This window comes from Cannabis sativa, unplaced genomic scaffold (genome assembly GCF_029168945.1).
Source record: "Cannabis sativa cultivar Pink pepper isolate KNU-18-1 unplaced genomic scaffold, ASM2916894v1 Contig3, whole genome shotgun sequence".
In the NCBI taxonomy this organism is placed as follows: domain Eukaryota; kingdom Viridiplantae; phylum Streptophyta; class Magnoliopsida; order Rosales; family Cannabaceae; genus Cannabis; species Cannabis sativa.
This window is the reverse complement of record NW_026870039.1, coordinates 3227138-3244480: the sequence shown is the minus strand read 5'-3', so window position 1 is coordinate 3244480 and position 17343 is coordinate 3227138. Positions and strand designations below refer to the sequence as shown.

General features: G+C 29.8%; 3 protein-coding genes across 3 annotated transcripts; all 3 read left to right on the top strand.

The window, feature by feature from the left end:
- The first annotated feature begins 3422 nt into the window (after nt 1-3422).
- On the top strand, nt 3423-4466 carry LOC115702446 (uncharacterized). Its single transcript, XM_030629904.2, has one exon. It carries the CDS (start codon nt 3466-3468, stop codon nt 3949-3951), a length of 486 nt encoding a protein of 161 aa, XP_030485764.2. The 5' UTR covers nt 3423-3465; the 3' UTR covers nt 3952-4466.
- Nucleotides 4467-4569: 103 nt separating this feature from the next.
- Nucleotides 4570-6786, top strand: LOC133033230 (uncharacterized). Its single transcript, XM_061107901.1, has 8 exons — nt 4570-4756; nt 4940-5013; nt 5117-5259; nt 5363-5409; nt 5501-5609; nt 5705-5766; nt 6149-6263; nt 6370-6786. Exons 1-8 carry the CDS (start codon nt 4583-4585, stop codon nt 6519-6521), a joined length of 876 nt encoding a protein of 291 aa, XP_060963884.1. The 5' UTR covers nt 4570-4582; the 3' UTR covers nt 6522-6786.
- An 8348-nt stretch (nt 6787-15134) lies between these two features.
- LOC133033149 (uncharacterized) lies at nt 15135-15579 on the top strand. Its single transcript, XM_061107761.1, has one exon. It carries the CDS (start codon nt 15227-15229, stop codon nt 15425-15427), a length of 201 nt encoding a protein of 66 aa, XP_060963744.1. The 5' UTR covers nt 15135-15226; the 3' UTR covers nt 15428-15579.
- The last annotated feature ends 1764 nt before the right edge of the window (nt 15580-17343 follow it).

Here is a 17343-nt window from a genome sequence, read left to right as displayed (position 1 = left end):
ATTTCATATTTAATGTTTTTATATGTTTATGTAGTTTTATTTGTCACTGATGCTGAAAAAATCGTCGGTGCTTGTTGTCAGTGTCGGAAAAATCACTGGAGTAACTGTTGGTGCTAGAAAAGTCGTCGGAGTTGCTGCCAACGCCAAAAAATTCACTAGAATTGGAATTGTCGCCGAAAAAATAACTGAAAAATACCAAGAAACTAATTTTGGTGATTTTTCCGTTGACAATGCCAATTCTGACGACTTTTCTGACACTGGCAGCTACTTCGGCGACTTTTCCGGCACCGACAAAAAACTTCGAAAAAGTCATCGGAATTGGCATAATTGCCGGAAAAATTATCAAGTTCTTGACGACTTTTCTAGCATTGGCAACAACTCCGACAACTTTTCCAACACCGCCAGGTACTCCAGCGAATTTTTCGTTACTGACAGCAAACTCCGGAAAATTCGTCAGAATTGGCATTTTTCCAGCGATAATGCCAATTTCGACAATTTTTTCGGTGCCGACAGCAACTCCGGTGGCTTTCCCATCGCTGACAACAACTTCGGAGACTTTCTGATGCCTACAGCAAACTCCGATGTTTTTTCCGGCATCAGTGACAAATTCCGGCGATTACTGTAGTTTCATTTGTTTTATTTTTTTTTTAAAAAAAAAAATGAAGAGAATTTTAATAGTTTTTATGGTAATTCAATCCCATATATGTTGTAAGGCCAGTATGGCTAGTTTTGGTTCTGTAAGGCTAGTATGGCTAGTTTTTAGTTTTGTAAGGCCAGTATGACTAGTTTTAATTTTGTAAGGTCAGTATGACTAGTTTTAGTTTTGTAAGGCTAACATGACTAGTTTTGGTTTGTAAAGTTATTATATGGATAGTTTTAATTTTGTAAGGTAAGTTTGGTCTAATAATAACACATCAAATATAGTGTAGTAACCGTTAGCAATGGAGATGAAAAATAGATAAGTATCTACATCAGAGAATTCTATGTGACTATTTTTATAAATTTTCATATTTTATTTTTTATTTTATTTGTAAGGGAAATTTCATTTTTTTATTAAATATTTATTATGTATTAATTTTTTTTCTCTTTATTTTGCAGGTGTTCTACTAGTGGATCGAAAGTGACAATTCTCAATTTTGAGGTTATGGAAGAAAATTCTCGTTGCGTAACTTTATTACCTTTGTTATTTTAACCTGTATCGGTTTTCTTTCAAAAAAAAAAAAATCTCATATGTTAAGTTTTAATTTTAAATACCATATTTTTTTTATTAAATTTTGGATTATCATACATATATATGTACTAGCAAAAACTACGTGCGAGGCACGTATACTAAATTTTATGCTAGTTTTTTTCTATGTTATTTAAAAGTGATACAATAAAAAATTAAAGAAAAAATATTATTAGTTATTAGGTGAGATTATTTGAATAAAGAACAATAAATAATCACGTAAAAATCAAAAATAATTATTTGAATAAAGAAGTCAATATACACATTTATATATATGAATCTCATTAATCAAAAAGAATTATTAAACATATGAACAATTATGTGTCACGCTATATGTTTCCCAATAAAGAAATCCACCTCCTCATAGTTAAAAATAAACAATATATGTAATACAGCTCTTTGTAATGAAGTACCTAAAAGAAACAAAACTTCAGTTAGCATAATCGGAAAAGGTTTAAGTGAACTAAATAATGACTAAGAAGATCTAAATTACAAAATGAAAATAACATGTCTATATTAGTATGATTCTATTGCTATATGAGCATAATTGATCTAAGAGAAAATAGATAAACTTATAAACATATAAATATACTTAATATCAATTTTGACAAAGAAACAATTCAATTATAAACAATTCTAAATATCAGCTTGACAATTTCAACACACTAATTACTCATTAAATAACCATAATGTATACATCATGATAATTTTATTTTATTTGATATCAAATGATAGAGATTATTGAGATTTTCAGCCATGGAAAACACACTATGATCAAAAACTAATGCTCATTAATTGTATATTTCAAAGAAACACTAATTTCCATGAATGTCCCTAATAATATATAAACAATAAAGTTGTAAATTAAAAAAAAAAAAAAAGTAGCAAAATTTCATTTAATATATGAAATAGAACAAATTGAAGATTTATACAATACTGGAATTTGAACTCTTAGAAGCCATTAGCGAAGGGGCGAAACTCGTTAGATCTCCTAGTTGAACACTACCTTAAAAAAAATTAAATGATGTGGAGGTTTTTTTTATGTGTTTCTGTTTCGATATGTTCTTTTAAAACACCATAAATTGTAAAACAAGCCTAACAATTGCTTAATGTTTCCTTAGCTTTAACGTGGCACCCACTTCTTAGATTGACTTTTTTATCTTGTATATTTATGTATCTTTGAGATTTAACGGAAAAGGCTCTATTGCCTTGAGATTTAAACCACGTTTGATTTTCTTATTATTTACAGGGCCGGCATGCTTTGGTCTATGATATAAATACAACAAATGAGACTTGGGAGTGGGTTGACCTTAAGGAGGTAACAATTGTGTTTTAAAATCTTGGTTCCTGAAGAATGTTTCAAGATACAAGTATGATGGGTTTTTTATATTATAGACGATTTGTTCCAAAACATAATAGAACTAACCAATTTAGGTTAATGATCTGGCTTCTGATACGTCCATATTAAAGATGATTGGGGGTGTGCGGTTCTGTAAATGCTATGAAATAATTTTGTAGTTAGTCTGTGAATATTGCAATGAAAGTGTTGGTTTGACCTGGCAATTTTGTGGTTACAACTTACAAGAATTCTTGACAAGGTTGTTGAATAGTAAACCAATATAAAACTTGTTTTACTCTGTTGAATAATATGAAAGATAATTCATTTTTTCACCATGTTTAAAAATAAATACAAATTTGATGAGCATATTCCTTTTTTTTTTCTTTTTTTAATTGAGAGTCTCAGAGTATCAAATCCCGCGTTGTTTTTTTTTTTTTTAAATGTGTTGTGATTCTCGAATATTTAGCATCAAATATCAGTTCAAATATTAATGGAATTTGTTTTATTATTATTTTATTATATATAAATAATATTTTATTATTTTATTAAATAAAAATTAAAAGTCACCCATAAATTTCTCAAAAACCAAGAATTTTAGTTATATAGGCACACTTTATATAGAATAGATAAACATATAATTGTTACCATATTTTTTTTTTATTTTTCTTTTTTTTTAAAAAAAAAAAAAAAAAAAAAAAAAAAAACTAGTTTTATTTTTCTGGGAATTATCCATAGGAAAACCCCTTTCAGTTGGAAATAAATGGGCTTTTTTGGGCCTTGTGTACGGTTCAAGCCCCAGCCCATAATCTCATAGCGGCAAAAATCACAATCTCCCGCCATAGCTGAAAAGCTTTTCCCATGATTCTCAACAGTATCAGGAAAAAAACAAAGGCTGAAAATGGGGAAGGAGAAACAGTACTGGCTTTTGAAGACGGAGCCTGGAGAGTGGTCATGGGATCACCAAGCATCGAACGGTGGCCTAACCAAGTGGGACGGTGTCAAAAACAAGCAGGCTCAGAAGCACCTCAAGTCCATGAAACAAGGCGACCTTTGCTTCTTCTACCACTCCGGAGCCAAAGCCCGCCGAGTCGTCGGCGTCGTCAAGGTCAGCCGTGAGTGGTACTCGGAGAAGGAGGAAGAAGACAACGTCGTTGTGGACGTGGAGGCCGTTGGGGAGATGAGGAGGCTGGTTGACTTGAGTGAGATGAAAAGAGACCCTGCTCTTGCTGGCTTTACTCTGTTTAGACAGCCCAGATTGTCGGTTGTGCCAGTTTCCATGGATGTGTGGGAGAAGGTCTGTGAATTGGGTGGTGGGTTTGAAGGAGATGGTAAAGATATCGATAATGGCGGTAGTGGTGATGATAATGAAGAAGAGCAGTGTTGAGAATTTTGGATGCATAGAAGGTGTTTGTAATTTTGTCTAGCTCAAGAAGCAAGTGTAAATTTTTGGGTTAATGTTAATCCTTGGTTTATTTTAGTTTGCTTATGTTTTGTTTTATTTTTGGAGTATTGGCTTATACAAAAATATGAGAAAATATATAGAGAAATCAGTGAAAAAACATTCTAAATTTTGTGATTCAAAATTTCAAATATTACCATTGTTTTGGACCCTTATCTTTGAGGACTAAATTTGTTTCACTTTTATTATTCATATCGATTAATATTGTATCCTTTTTTGGGTGGTGTTGCCCATTTAGTTATGGGTACTGGGTGTCATTATTTGAGTGTAATATCTTTGAAAAGGCGATTCATTAGCCAATGTTACACAGGCTGTAACATTTTTCTCAACCTTTTTATCAATAAAAGACTTCGAACAATGTGATTGGAAATGAATCAAGTAAAAACTAAAAAGAATAATAATTAAAAAAAAAAAAAGGTTGAAAACTTGAAATCAAACACGGTGGTTTATCATTTCAAAAGTTAAAAATCTGAGTAAAAAATTAGAAGAACAAAGCCGTTGTTGGCCTTTACCGTGCTGAGTTCTTAGTTCAAGTAAGAGTTTGAATTGAAAATCGATGCGAATGCAAATGCTGGCTCCAATACGACCTCGTTTTGGCGGTCTACTGAACCCGTCATGGTTCAACACCTTCAGAGGCCTTCGAGCTCTCTCATCTTCTTCCTCCGCCTCTGCCAACCAGTCTCGGGGCGGTCTCCCTCGTTTCTTCTCTGAAATTCTCCCTACTACCAAGGTATGTTGTTCTCTCTATTCTTCTTCAGTTTATGTATGTTTGACTTGAAATGCTGTCTTTGTGTTTGAGAAAATGTCTGTGAAAGACCCGAGTTTGGAGAATAACAAATTCGAACTTGGGATATATTTGTTTTACGAAAGTTGTTTTCTTTTAAACTTGTTGTTGCTTTACATCAAATTGTAGGGTAGTGGTGTCCGCGTTCAAGGCGATGAATTCTGGCATATGACTAAAGTTTTAAGATTGGGCATCAATGATAGGTACCCTTTTCTCTTATCCTTTTTAGATGAAAGCTCTTTTGATAATTCATGTGGCCGTGGGTTCAGTTCAAATACTTGTGATTTTTCACATAATATGTATAAGGGTAGAGCTGTTCAACGGGAAAGGAGAGTTAATAGAAGGCTGCATTGAGAGGATTGACCGTTATGGGATTGATTTTGTAGCATTGGAAGATCCCAAGTTTATTCTTTCTCAGAACACACAGTGGCATGTATTTGCAGCCTTTGGTGAGTTTTTAATCATCTCCAGCTGAATTAGCTCATAAAATTGTTTCTGTACCTTGCTCAGGATACCATATATGTTCATAGGCTAAAAAATGCTTACTTTTAGGGTCTCTAAAGGGTGGTCGGGCAGACTGGCTTGTTGAGAAATGCACGGTATGTGTAGAAAGATTGTCCATTTACTATGTATACTGGCCAATTTATTCATGAGGGTTCTAATATCTCTTATTTTCAATCAATTATCTAGGAGCTGGGTGCCAGCAGTGTAACCCCACTGCTGACAGAGCGTTCTTCGTCTATCTCCGAGAATCGGGTGGACAGATTGCAGCGTGTAGTTTTAGCAGCAACTAAACAATGTAAAATGTCAACAGCTTTCATGTTGGTTAATCTTCTGTTAAAATTCTTTGGACCCATCTTTATCTTTCTGTGGATATGATAACTTCTATGACAGGTCAACGGCTACATGAGATGATTTTAAATCCTCCAATGAAGATTGATGACCTTCTACCTACAGTGAGTTTTACTCTGCTTTTTCTTATGCGGTTATGCCCCAAAAGCTTGGGATTATATCTAGAAAAGTCCAAGTTGGACATTTAATTTCGTATATTATATAATATAGCGTGTAGCTGCTTCTCATCTAAGATGGAGATTTCGTAATCTTTACCTAAATTATGTTCATACATATATCCTCCATTGTCAAATGTTTGGAATTAATGGTTCCCCTCTTTGAAAAAAAAAGCCCATTTTAATACTTGGCATTTAATAAAGACTATTTTCTTATTCAATCTACCAAGCTATCTATCCATGCTTGGTTAAACTTAAGTGTAATCATTTTATTTAATGTACCATGCTATCATGCTTGGTTGAACTTAAATGTTACAATTTTATTTTATAGGTTTCCCAGTCAACGCTATCTTTTGTAGCGGTAGCAGAAGCTACTCCTCTTGTTAGTGCATTGACCAGTTTGAGAATACAGCCAAGTGGATTAATCATAGTTGGACCAGAAGGGGGTTAGTGTATACTAAATTCAACGGTTATGTTATTTTTCTCTATTATGCCAATGTGAAATATTTCTCTGTTTAATAAATCGTGTTTTTATGTTTTAATGGCTTCCAGATTTCACAGAGAAAGAGTTGAACTTGATAACGGGATCAGGGGCCTCGGCAGTAGGTCTCGGGCCTCATCGCCTGCGTGTTGAAACCGCAACAATGGCACTTTTAGCAACCTTAATGCTATGGTCTGACTCTCAGCAAGCAGTTGAATCTTGATCTTCACAAGGCTAAAAAACCTACATTAAGTTGCCTCCTTTCTATTCCTTTCCTTTGTATGTGTTGTGGTCTCTCTTGTTATTTGAACATTTGGACGAGTGATTTATTACTACTAAAATCATTGTCTTGTAGGAGCCATGGTCTTGGTCTCTCCTCTCACATTGATTAATATTAGATTGACTACACTTGAAGTTTCATCTTCATTTTAAATATTCCATTCAATGTTTATGGAAGATATATTTATTAAATGATGGTTCATGGGGCAGGTTGGGACTTGTGCAGGTTTCATTTTTATTGTCCACCATATCTCCTGACCGACTTTTGCAGGCAAAACGTTAACAATCTTTACTAGGGTAGGTTTTTCTCATTCCGTTAGTATTTGTCAAACTATTTATGCTTATATTTTTAAATTTTTTTAGAGCATTGAGCACTAACGGTATCTAACACTTTTTATGAGGAGATCTAATACTTAATCATACGTGTCAGGTACTATTGATATTTTTTATGAGTAAACATTGGAAGTCTAAAAAATACACATGTAACTAATCTTAATAGTTAATCTTTCCTAAAAAATTAACAATGCAAGTAAGTATAGTAGTTCGTACTTAAAATTATTGATAAATACATTATGTGTAGAAAGTATGTAATTTTATTTTTAAAACGGTAAAAAATATGTAATCTTTTTTTTAAATCAAAAAGTATAATTTAAGTGAGTGTTTACCATTACTTTTTTTTTTTTTTTATATATATATAATACTACTTTTTTCAATTTGATGTTATCAATATAAAAATATATAAAAATAATAAAAAGTTAAATAAATAAATAAAATATCATCCGTGAGGATTTTATGTTTTTAAGAAAATAAAAATTTAGGAAATTATCATATATATACTATTTTAAATTTTTTTTTCAAATTTACGGTTTGAGTTTCTAAAATGGTTGCAGGGCTAGTTACAATAAGGATTTTTGTACGATTTTGCGTTGCAATTTAAGTTGCAATATAAATTTGTATGTAGAATACTATTAAAATAAAAAAAAATAAAAAAAACTGTTTTGAAGTATAAAAATAAAAAAACTCTTAAAAATTTAGAGATCAATTGATTAAATATTAAAGTTTGAGAACTAGCTTATTAAAATCTATATAGTTTGTGAATTAATTTGTCAAAAAAAAATTAAAAATCAATTTACTAAAATTTATATCATTTAAGAACTTGTTATAAAAATAAGTCGTTTAGGCTTAAAGGGTATTTACTTTAAATATTTAGTGTTTATTTTGTAGAAAAGTAAAGTCAATACAATAAATGGAGTATTACAAGTGTCACACTCTAATAGATTAGACACTAAGTTGGGACACAAATTAGACATTAGATTTGAATTCTTAATAAAGTAAAATTAATTAAGATTCCATATTAAATTGTACCAGTAATAAAATTACAACTTCCAAATACTATAAATACCATTAACGTTTTTTTCCTAAAGAAAAGTAAAATAGTTAGTTATGGCACATTTTTAAGGAATACGTAGCTTAGATGTTAACTCGTATGGCCTTGGAACTTGGAAAAAAGACAAATCACAAGGCAGTATAATAATAATTCATTATGACTGGACAAATGAATTTGACTTTGTACGTTTTCTCACTTATAAGGACCACTAAATATAATTTTAAGACTAGAAAAGAAGGGAAGTAACAAAGCAAAATATGAGGTTGTCTTTCTCTAATTCAATTTCAATCCAACATCTTATTTTAAACAATTCTCTTTCCGTAAACAAATTTAGAGTGTTTTGGTTGGCTTTTAAAATCAAATGTCACTATGTCAAACTCAACAGCATAGTCCTAAATTGATTTTTGCTACAACAAATAGCACAAAGTTAGTCCACATTGTAATTTTCTACGTCCATATTATTATATTATTCCTCTATAATATACATATAATTTATAAAATATCATTTTTATTTTGAATCGATAACCTAAAATTTCAAATGTTTATATATATATATATATTAATTATTTTTTTTTAAAAAAATGTATATAAATATACACTTTATGTGAGAATGGTGTGTGTAAAAATATATATATTTGGGTCCAACTCTTTTAATATTTGTAATTATTAATATATGACTCTAATTTAAAAAAAAATACCAATAAAAGTACTTTTTTGTACCAATTTGATTGTTAAGTGTCAACTTAAAAACACATAACGATATATTATTAGAGCACGTATTAAATAAAAAAATTTATATTTTCTCTAAAAAAATAAAATTATTTATTTAATAAAAGAAAATTTGATTTAATTTTTCTATTTAAATTGTATTTTTTTTAATTAAAAATAAAAGAAATAATAAATATATAATATGTGGTCTAATAATATATCATCACGTGTTTTTTAGATACTTAACAGATTTAGTTAGCACTTAACAACCAAAAGGATACAGCTACAACTAAATTGTAAGTTAATAATGTCCATTATTTATTAGGGTTATATGTGTAACAATTACAAATGTTAAAAGAGTTTTGTAACGCCCTAATACTTAGACACGCTGTAGTGACTTTTTAATTACAGTGCACACATTTGCTAATCAAATAATTTTCTTGAAAATTGTAATAAATTAAAACTTTAATTTATCTTTAAAATTTTATCGACATATACATATATTTAGATACAAAATCGGGATCTTATTTTTAAACTTTACATTCAAAATAGTGTTTATGGACATGTCGCACAACGACCACAAAATGAAGTCCAAGTCATCCTGAGACCGAACTCTCCAGGTCGCACCGTCTCGCGCGACATGTACAATCATCCCCAAGCTCAGAACTCACTGTTGTTCAGCTTTAGCCTTCCTTTACCTACACATGAAAGCAATATCTGTGAGTCAACAAACTTAGTAAGAAAAGCATGTAACATACATTATATTACCGACTTGTATTTAGGAGCTCATACATTATATCCATAAGGCTTAACAGATGATTAAGAACATTCTTAATAGGAGTACGACCTCTGTACCACATGCACTAAGAACTCGTCTCATACTAGTGTTGGTAGGGTTGAACTGTACCTCAAGCTCTATTGAATGTTGTACCACATGCACTACGTACTTAACCGTACTAGTGTTGCTAATACCAGATCGTACCCTTTGAACATCATATATTGTACCAATACACTCAGTACCACCACCGTACTACTGCTGGTAGTATATGAATCACAATTAGCATGCATATATTACACATACACATATTCATATATAAATACATTCTATGCTAGTCTTACCTCGTTTCAAAAATCAAGCGTGTCGGTTGACCTGAATGGAAAATCACTTACTGAACGGATGCCCTATGTCACAATCACGCAAAACGGGTAAACAATTTTCTAAAACCTTTTCGAGGATCTAAACTCAAAACGAAAAGATTCCCTATCGATAAATAGCATGGGAAAACCCTAAATATCGAGAAAACACGAGAAAATCATGAAATTGGAAAACTGCCCAAAAAACGGAAGGTCGTTTTCTAAAAAATGGCATGCAATTTTTCTGGGTTCTGCACCAGTAAAAACAGTATGTTGTTTCTGCAAAAACGGCCTGCCGTTTTTCACTGCAAAAAAATAACAGCCCTCCAATTGAACTCAAAACAACCTCAAACTTCTAAAAAACTCTCCAGAATACCTGTATTGTAATCATCTATATGAATCATTTCCAAGTGGTAAAACCAAGTATTACACAAAAATACACAATTCACCATAGTTGAGCCAAGTTTGAGTTCTTGAAGTCAAACTTGCTTAACACCAAAATCAACCCTTAATTCTAACTCAAATAAACCTAAACTAACTTAAATTAACCTCAAAAAATATTCCATAACTTCTAGGGTTCGGAAAGAACTGAATTATAACATTTGCATGCTTGAAACTAAAGAAAATCAAACAAAACTTAAAGAGATAGGTTCTAAGGTTCTTACCTTTGATCCTTACTACTTGAATTCAGCTAGAATTCCACAAAATTTGCTCAACAAAACTCAAAATGCTGCTGGTTCCTTCAAGGGTTCGAAAGGAGTGAGGGAGAAGAAGCCAAACTTAGTTTTTCTTTCTTTTTCTTCAAAAATTTAATTAATCTCAATAATCAATTGTAAATTTAGGCTGAAACAACACATAGTGGCTAGGTGTCCACAAGAAAATCAGCCACCTAACCTCCTAAATAAAATGACCAAAATACCCTCTCACTTAAGTGCTTAAATGGTAAAATGACTTAGGGGTAAAATGGTCCAACACCATGCCCCTGGCTAATCTGATATTCCAAATATCAACTTACAAATATCCTGCTAAATAAAAAGGTTCTAAACTAACCCATGTGACTAGTTTGGCCATCCGTCGCATTTTCTATTGTCGCCGAGCAAAAATCATAAAAACTATAAATTTTGCATATAACATAAATAATACACTTAGAATTTAATAAAATCTTCGGAATTGAGAAATTATAACTCTAATGCCTATTTTTAAAAATTAGATCCATAATAAATATAAAATCATGCATAATAATTAAATATCAATAATTAATGCTAATTGTCTTTACTAATCCATAATCTAATCATGCGGTCATTACAAGTTTCGTCACAAATATTCCTAAAAAAATGTGATTTATGAAAGGTGCATTTGGTAATACTTTTTTAATCAGTTTTTTTTTTGTTTTTTTAATTAGAAAAGTTAAAATATTTTCCCAAAATATGTTCTATAAAACTGTTTTTACTTTTTTAATTTTTTATTGAGAACCAAAATTTTGAAAAAAAAAAAAAATCATATTTCAATTTGTTTATAATAATTTTTTTTTCTTAATCAATATTTAGACTCCGATCTTAACCTGGACCTTGGGATCCAAATTTGAGCCCGATCCCGGATTGGAACCTTGACCCTGGCCGGACTCGGAACCCGAAACCTAAATCCCAGTCCTAAACTTGGACCTCAGCCCCGGACCCGACCTAGACCCGAAATTGGACCCTTGACCCGGTCCCAGACCTGAACTTGACCTTGGACCGGACTCGAACCTTGGATCCCAGCACCAGACCCTGCCCCCGTCCTCAAACTTAGACCCAGACCCGACTTAAATAAAATCAACAAATAAAAATAAAATTTATAAAACACACTTTTATTTTCTATTTTTAAAATTAAAAAATATATTTTTACTTTTCTTTTTGTGATTAAAAAATTAAAAATTAAATTATTAGCAAGTGGAAATTGAAGAATAGTTCTTATGTATCTTAAAAAAAAAAAGAGAATAGTTCTTATACTATTTATTTTTATTATTATTTGATAAAACAAAAAAAAAAATCACTTTCAATATTTTTTTAAACAGTTTTTTTTTTCTTAATCAATATTTTGGATTTCGATCAGACTCGGACCCAAATCCTCCCACGGCCTTGGCGCTGAACCTTTCCTCTGACCTTAACCCGAATTCTACCCCAGACCTAGACCCGACGTAAATAAAATCAAAAAATAAAAATGACAATAAACTTTACATAACACACTTTTGTTTTCTATTTTTAAAATTGAAAAATAAAAGTGGTTACATAACGCATTTTTGTTTTTCAAAAACAAAATTTTTAAAAACAAAAATTTTACTTTCATTTTGTGATTAAAAAATTAAAAAACAAAAGTGTTACCAAGCGACACCTTAATTTTTACAAAAATTAAATTTTTAATATGCATTTTATATCTAAATGATTTTTTTCAATAAAACTAATTACATTTTAAAATTGCTTAATTAGTTTTAAAATTTTAATTTCATTTTTAATTTTTTTAATCATTCAAAATAATTTTTTTAAGATCTAAATTATTTTTTTTTAAAGATTTACTAAAAAAAATATTGAATCTTTCTCATTTTTATTTTGAAGGTGTACAATATGATAGTAGTCAAAGTTTAGGGGCCAAAGTTATTAATTTACAAAGACACGTTAAGATTTAAACGGAATAATAGGGGAGAACCTAACAAAATGACTAAATTTCTATAAATGTAGAAATTTAAAGGAGATTTTTAACAAGCCGTTTATTTTAAGGCTTAAAACCAATAGTGTCGAAAATTTAGAGGATAAAATTGCTAAGGGCCAATTTGAACACAACTGTACTGTGAGAAAAATCAGTTATAGCTGTGCTGTGGGAAAAAACAGCTGTAGCAGAATTATAGAAAAAAAACTGAGCTGAGTGTTTGATAATTATAAATTTTAAAGTGTTGCGAGTTGTTAAAATTCTATAATAATAATAATAATAATAATAATAATATTTTAGTCTAGTTCATTTTAATCACAAATATATATATAAAAAATATGTCATATAAAATTTTTATTTTTTAGATATTTTTAATTATTTTTTTCTATAGTATAAATTATATGCATTTGATAAAAATAATTTTTAACAAGTTTATCACTTATAAAAGAAAAAAATTATAGTTTATTAGAAATTTTGGTTGAAATTTTTTGTTAATTATAAAAATATAAATATAAAATATTTTTTAAAACAAAATAAAAAATTAGAAATTTAAATATTATTTATTTTAAGTATTTTTTCTTTTAAAAAAATATTTTTATTTTTTGTATATATATTAAATAATTAAATAAATTTTTAGTAAAAAATAATTTATAATAGAGTCTTTTAATTAAAATAAGTTTTTAAAAAAATTGGGTTGTACCAGCTTTAAATTTTAGCTGTAATTTGTCTATAAATTGTTCAATAAATTATTTTTTAACTGCTTATCAAAAAAATTTCTCCCAATTTTTTTGAAAAGTAATTTTAATTTTTTAAAAAATTGTGCCAAACAGATCCTAATTATTCTTTATTTATTTAGTAATTGAAATAAGGATAATTTAGTATATTCACATAAATTAAATGGCATTAATGTTACACATTAAAATTGGGTAGCGTCTTATTAGTTCTTATTCAATACTTAATGTGGCACTTTTTGTTGAAAAAATTAGTTGGCAATAAGATGATGTTGTTGAATAATATAAAAGCAATTTCAAAACTTGCCTCACCAACGACTGATATGATAAATTAATTTAGGGGAGTGCTACCGTCAACTTCGTATTATAATCTAGTCAATTTTTACGTTCGAAAATACATGTTGGAATATTTTTTTTCAAATTTTATTTCACGGTGATGTTTTTTATGCTTACAACATCATCCTTATAAATTTTTGAAATTTTTTGAATAGTTTATAGTGCTAAAAATACGTTTGAAGTTTTTTGAACACGCGTGGTAAACTAGAATATCAGGAACTTTGTTTTCGGTACTGTAAATTATTCGAAATTTTTCAAAAATTTACAGGAATGATACTGTAACTATAACGAATAACTCTACCAAAAGAAATTTGAAAAAAAAATATTTCGACATATAATTTCGAACGTGGAAATTGACTAAGAAGTTGTAATAGGAAAGTGTATATACTATATAGTACTCCTCGTTAATTTAATTTTTTTAAAAAAATAATTATTTCATTTCTTCCCTTTGGACCCGTTTGGTAAGCAGGACTGGATTGGATTAGACAGGCTAATTTGTCCAATCCAGTGTTTGGGCATGATAGAAGTCTGGATAACTAATCCAGTTAACCTCATCTGTCTGGGATTATTTATCCCATCCAGCAGGGTGGGATAAATAATCCCATGCAGGTGAGATTTTTTTGTATCGTTTTTTTTTAATTTAATTTTATTAATATATTTTAAATTTAACTATTATTTAAAGGAAATAATTATCACACATTTATTTATACATTTTCTTTATCAAAAACTTATTCATTAAAATTAGTGAAAATGTATAATTTTGAATTATTATACATAAGTTTTTAAAATTTAGAATATTATTAATTAAATAATAGTTACTTAAATTGATTCTAAGAAAAAAAAAAATATGACAATAAAATTATATATTATTTTTAAATTACTAAAAAATTTATATAAATATTTTAAAAAATTAATATTTATATTAAATTAGTGTTTAAGATAAACAATTTTATATTATTCAAGTATTTTTATTTTACTATTTTATTACATATTTATGATATATTCTTAATTATATATGATGTATTATTTTTTTTGCTACGAATTATTTATTTTTATTTATTTATTATTATATATTTTAATTTTAATTTATTATTATATATTTTTATTTAATTTAAATTTAACTTTTTCTAAAAAGAAATAAATAAAATAGTCCAGTTCATTCTTAAACCAAACACATGATTACTTTCAGCATAATCCAATCTTGTCCAGTCCAGTCCAGTCCAATCTTTTTCAATCCAATCCAGTCCAATCCTGCATACCAAACGGGCCCTTTATGTTTATCATTGTTGTTTTATCCTCTCGTGGATAATAATAATAATAATAATAATAATAATAATAATAATAATAATAATAATAATAATAATAAAAAGTCAAATAAAAATAGGCACGCGCGCGAATGGCAAAAGTGTAGTTTTGTAAGAAGAAGGCGGCAAAATGGGAAAGGGAAGGCCAATAAAAACGGTTGATCATGTGGATGTAAGAGTGAGAAGGAGAAGGAGAGAGAGAGTAAGTAACGAATTCAATTGAATTGAATGCTATATATATTGTGGAGTAATAACAGACTGTTCTCCTAATTGTTCCAAATTACTATATCACAATAACAATAACAATAACACCACTCCTACTTTCTCTTTTGTTTTTTCAGATCTCTATCTCTAGATATAATTATCAATGGTGAACCAGCTGGAGAACCTTGTGGAATCGATCAAATCGAAGGTGAGAGCTTTAAAGAGTAAGAAGCCGAAGAAGAGTTACATCAAGATGGACAAGAGCTCAAGCGTTAAGGTCGAGATCCGTAGCAGAAAAGCCAGAAAACTCATCGATAAGACTCTCAAGGTCGCCGATCGTCCTGGCAAGCGTACCGTCACTTGAAAATTCAATACCATAATAATAATTATTGTTATTATTGTAGATTTTTATGTGTACATATATATGTTACATATGAAATTTATATATATATATGTATGCATATAGATGAGACGTCGTCGTTTTATAATGAGATTCGATTGAGTCATCGTTATCTCTACTGTTTTCAAGTTTTGTGTTATGGCGGCGACCATCCGATTCTGTGTTTCTGCCATTTCGTATGTCTCTTTCCTGACATCATTAAGCCTTTGAAACCGTTTCGGAACTGTGCCAACAAAAAAAAAAAAAAAAACTGCTTCTACTTCTCTTTTCAATAGCAATAATATTCATTTTGTAACTTTTCTTGATATATTTATTTTTTAATCTCTTATTTCTTGATTTGATTCATATACTGATATGTGTATATACATATATAAATTGTATATTCATAACGTTTATGGGATTGGGAGCGCGATTTTGGGAGATGAGAAAGACTGAGTTTGGTTGAAGAAATATTCAGAATTCAGATACAGTATAGGTTGGAGGAATTAATGAATGAATTAGTATATTATTATTACTAAATCATTATTATAATATATATAGGCTGATTACCGACCAAAAGTTAGTGAGATTTGTTTTAATTGTTAATTAGGTGTAGAATTTGAGTTTTTGTCTTATATTTACAAATAGATAATGGAAAGTGTGATTTTTTATTTTAGGTTCTCAAAAATATTTTTGGATCCTATATTTTCAAAGTTTGGATTCTATGTTATTTTTAAAAAGTTTTACTTTGGATCTTATCTTTTGCCAAAGATTAGTGGAGTAGCACCCAGGGTCAATTTTTTCAAAAAAAAAATATGAATAGTATATACTTTTTTTTTTTAAAAAAAAAAAAAAAATTCTATTATATCAAACAAAGAATTATAAGACAATAGACATTAATCAATATCCACCGAAAGAGTATACTTAGTTAGTACGTGGGCAACAATATTTGCTGATCTATAAACATGAGAAATTTACACTCCAAAAAAATTAAACACTAAAAGAGAGATATTTGCTAACAAACAATGAAAGTCAGAGACAAAGGCTTGATATGACTGCGATCCTTTAACAACCACAAGAGAATCAGACTCTATGTAGTGAACTAGTAAATGAAGATCTTTAAGCCATTGCAGACTATACATTAAGGTTGATGCTTCCATTACTTTTGGTCGAAAACAACCTAGGAAAAGTTTAGACATTGCAGCGATGGTATCGCCCCTTCAATTTCGTAATATAGCACCAAAACTAGAAGTTTGTGTCATTGTGTTAACAACCACATCGGTATTTAATTTCAATCTCCCCAATGGTGGGTTTAACCATTGCGGAATTGATGGAACCTTTGTGGATGGTACTTGCTACTGAGTAGAACCCAAAGCTATTGGTTTTTGGGCTGAATGGAATTCCTCAAGGTATGAGAGAGCAAAGTACTACAACACATTAAAGGTTTTGGGCTTCGTTCCACCACGCTCCTTGTTTCTTTCGTTCCAAAGACTCCAAAGAATGCAAGCAAATTGTTCCAATTGTAAGTTAGTCCATTCTTTGGACACCTATAGTAATAATTCTTTGAGGGATATTTGGTTAGAGAAGATAGAATCTAGGGAGAAAGTAGAGGCCCTCCTAACCCGTTTGGGATGCTTGCAAAAGAACAGAGCGTAGACATCGGTTTCCTTCTCACAGCGACATAATGAACATTGAGCTATGTCACTTATATGCCTCTTATGAAGGATATTCGCAATATGCAAACAATCATGAATAGCATGCCATAAAAAAATATGGACCTTGAAAGGGATAGATAATGACCAAAACTTTTTCTACCATTGAACAGAGGAGGCAGAGCTAGTAGCAGGTTGTGCTCCTCAAGTTGATCGGTAGGCCTATATCCCGATTTAATAGAGAAGGAA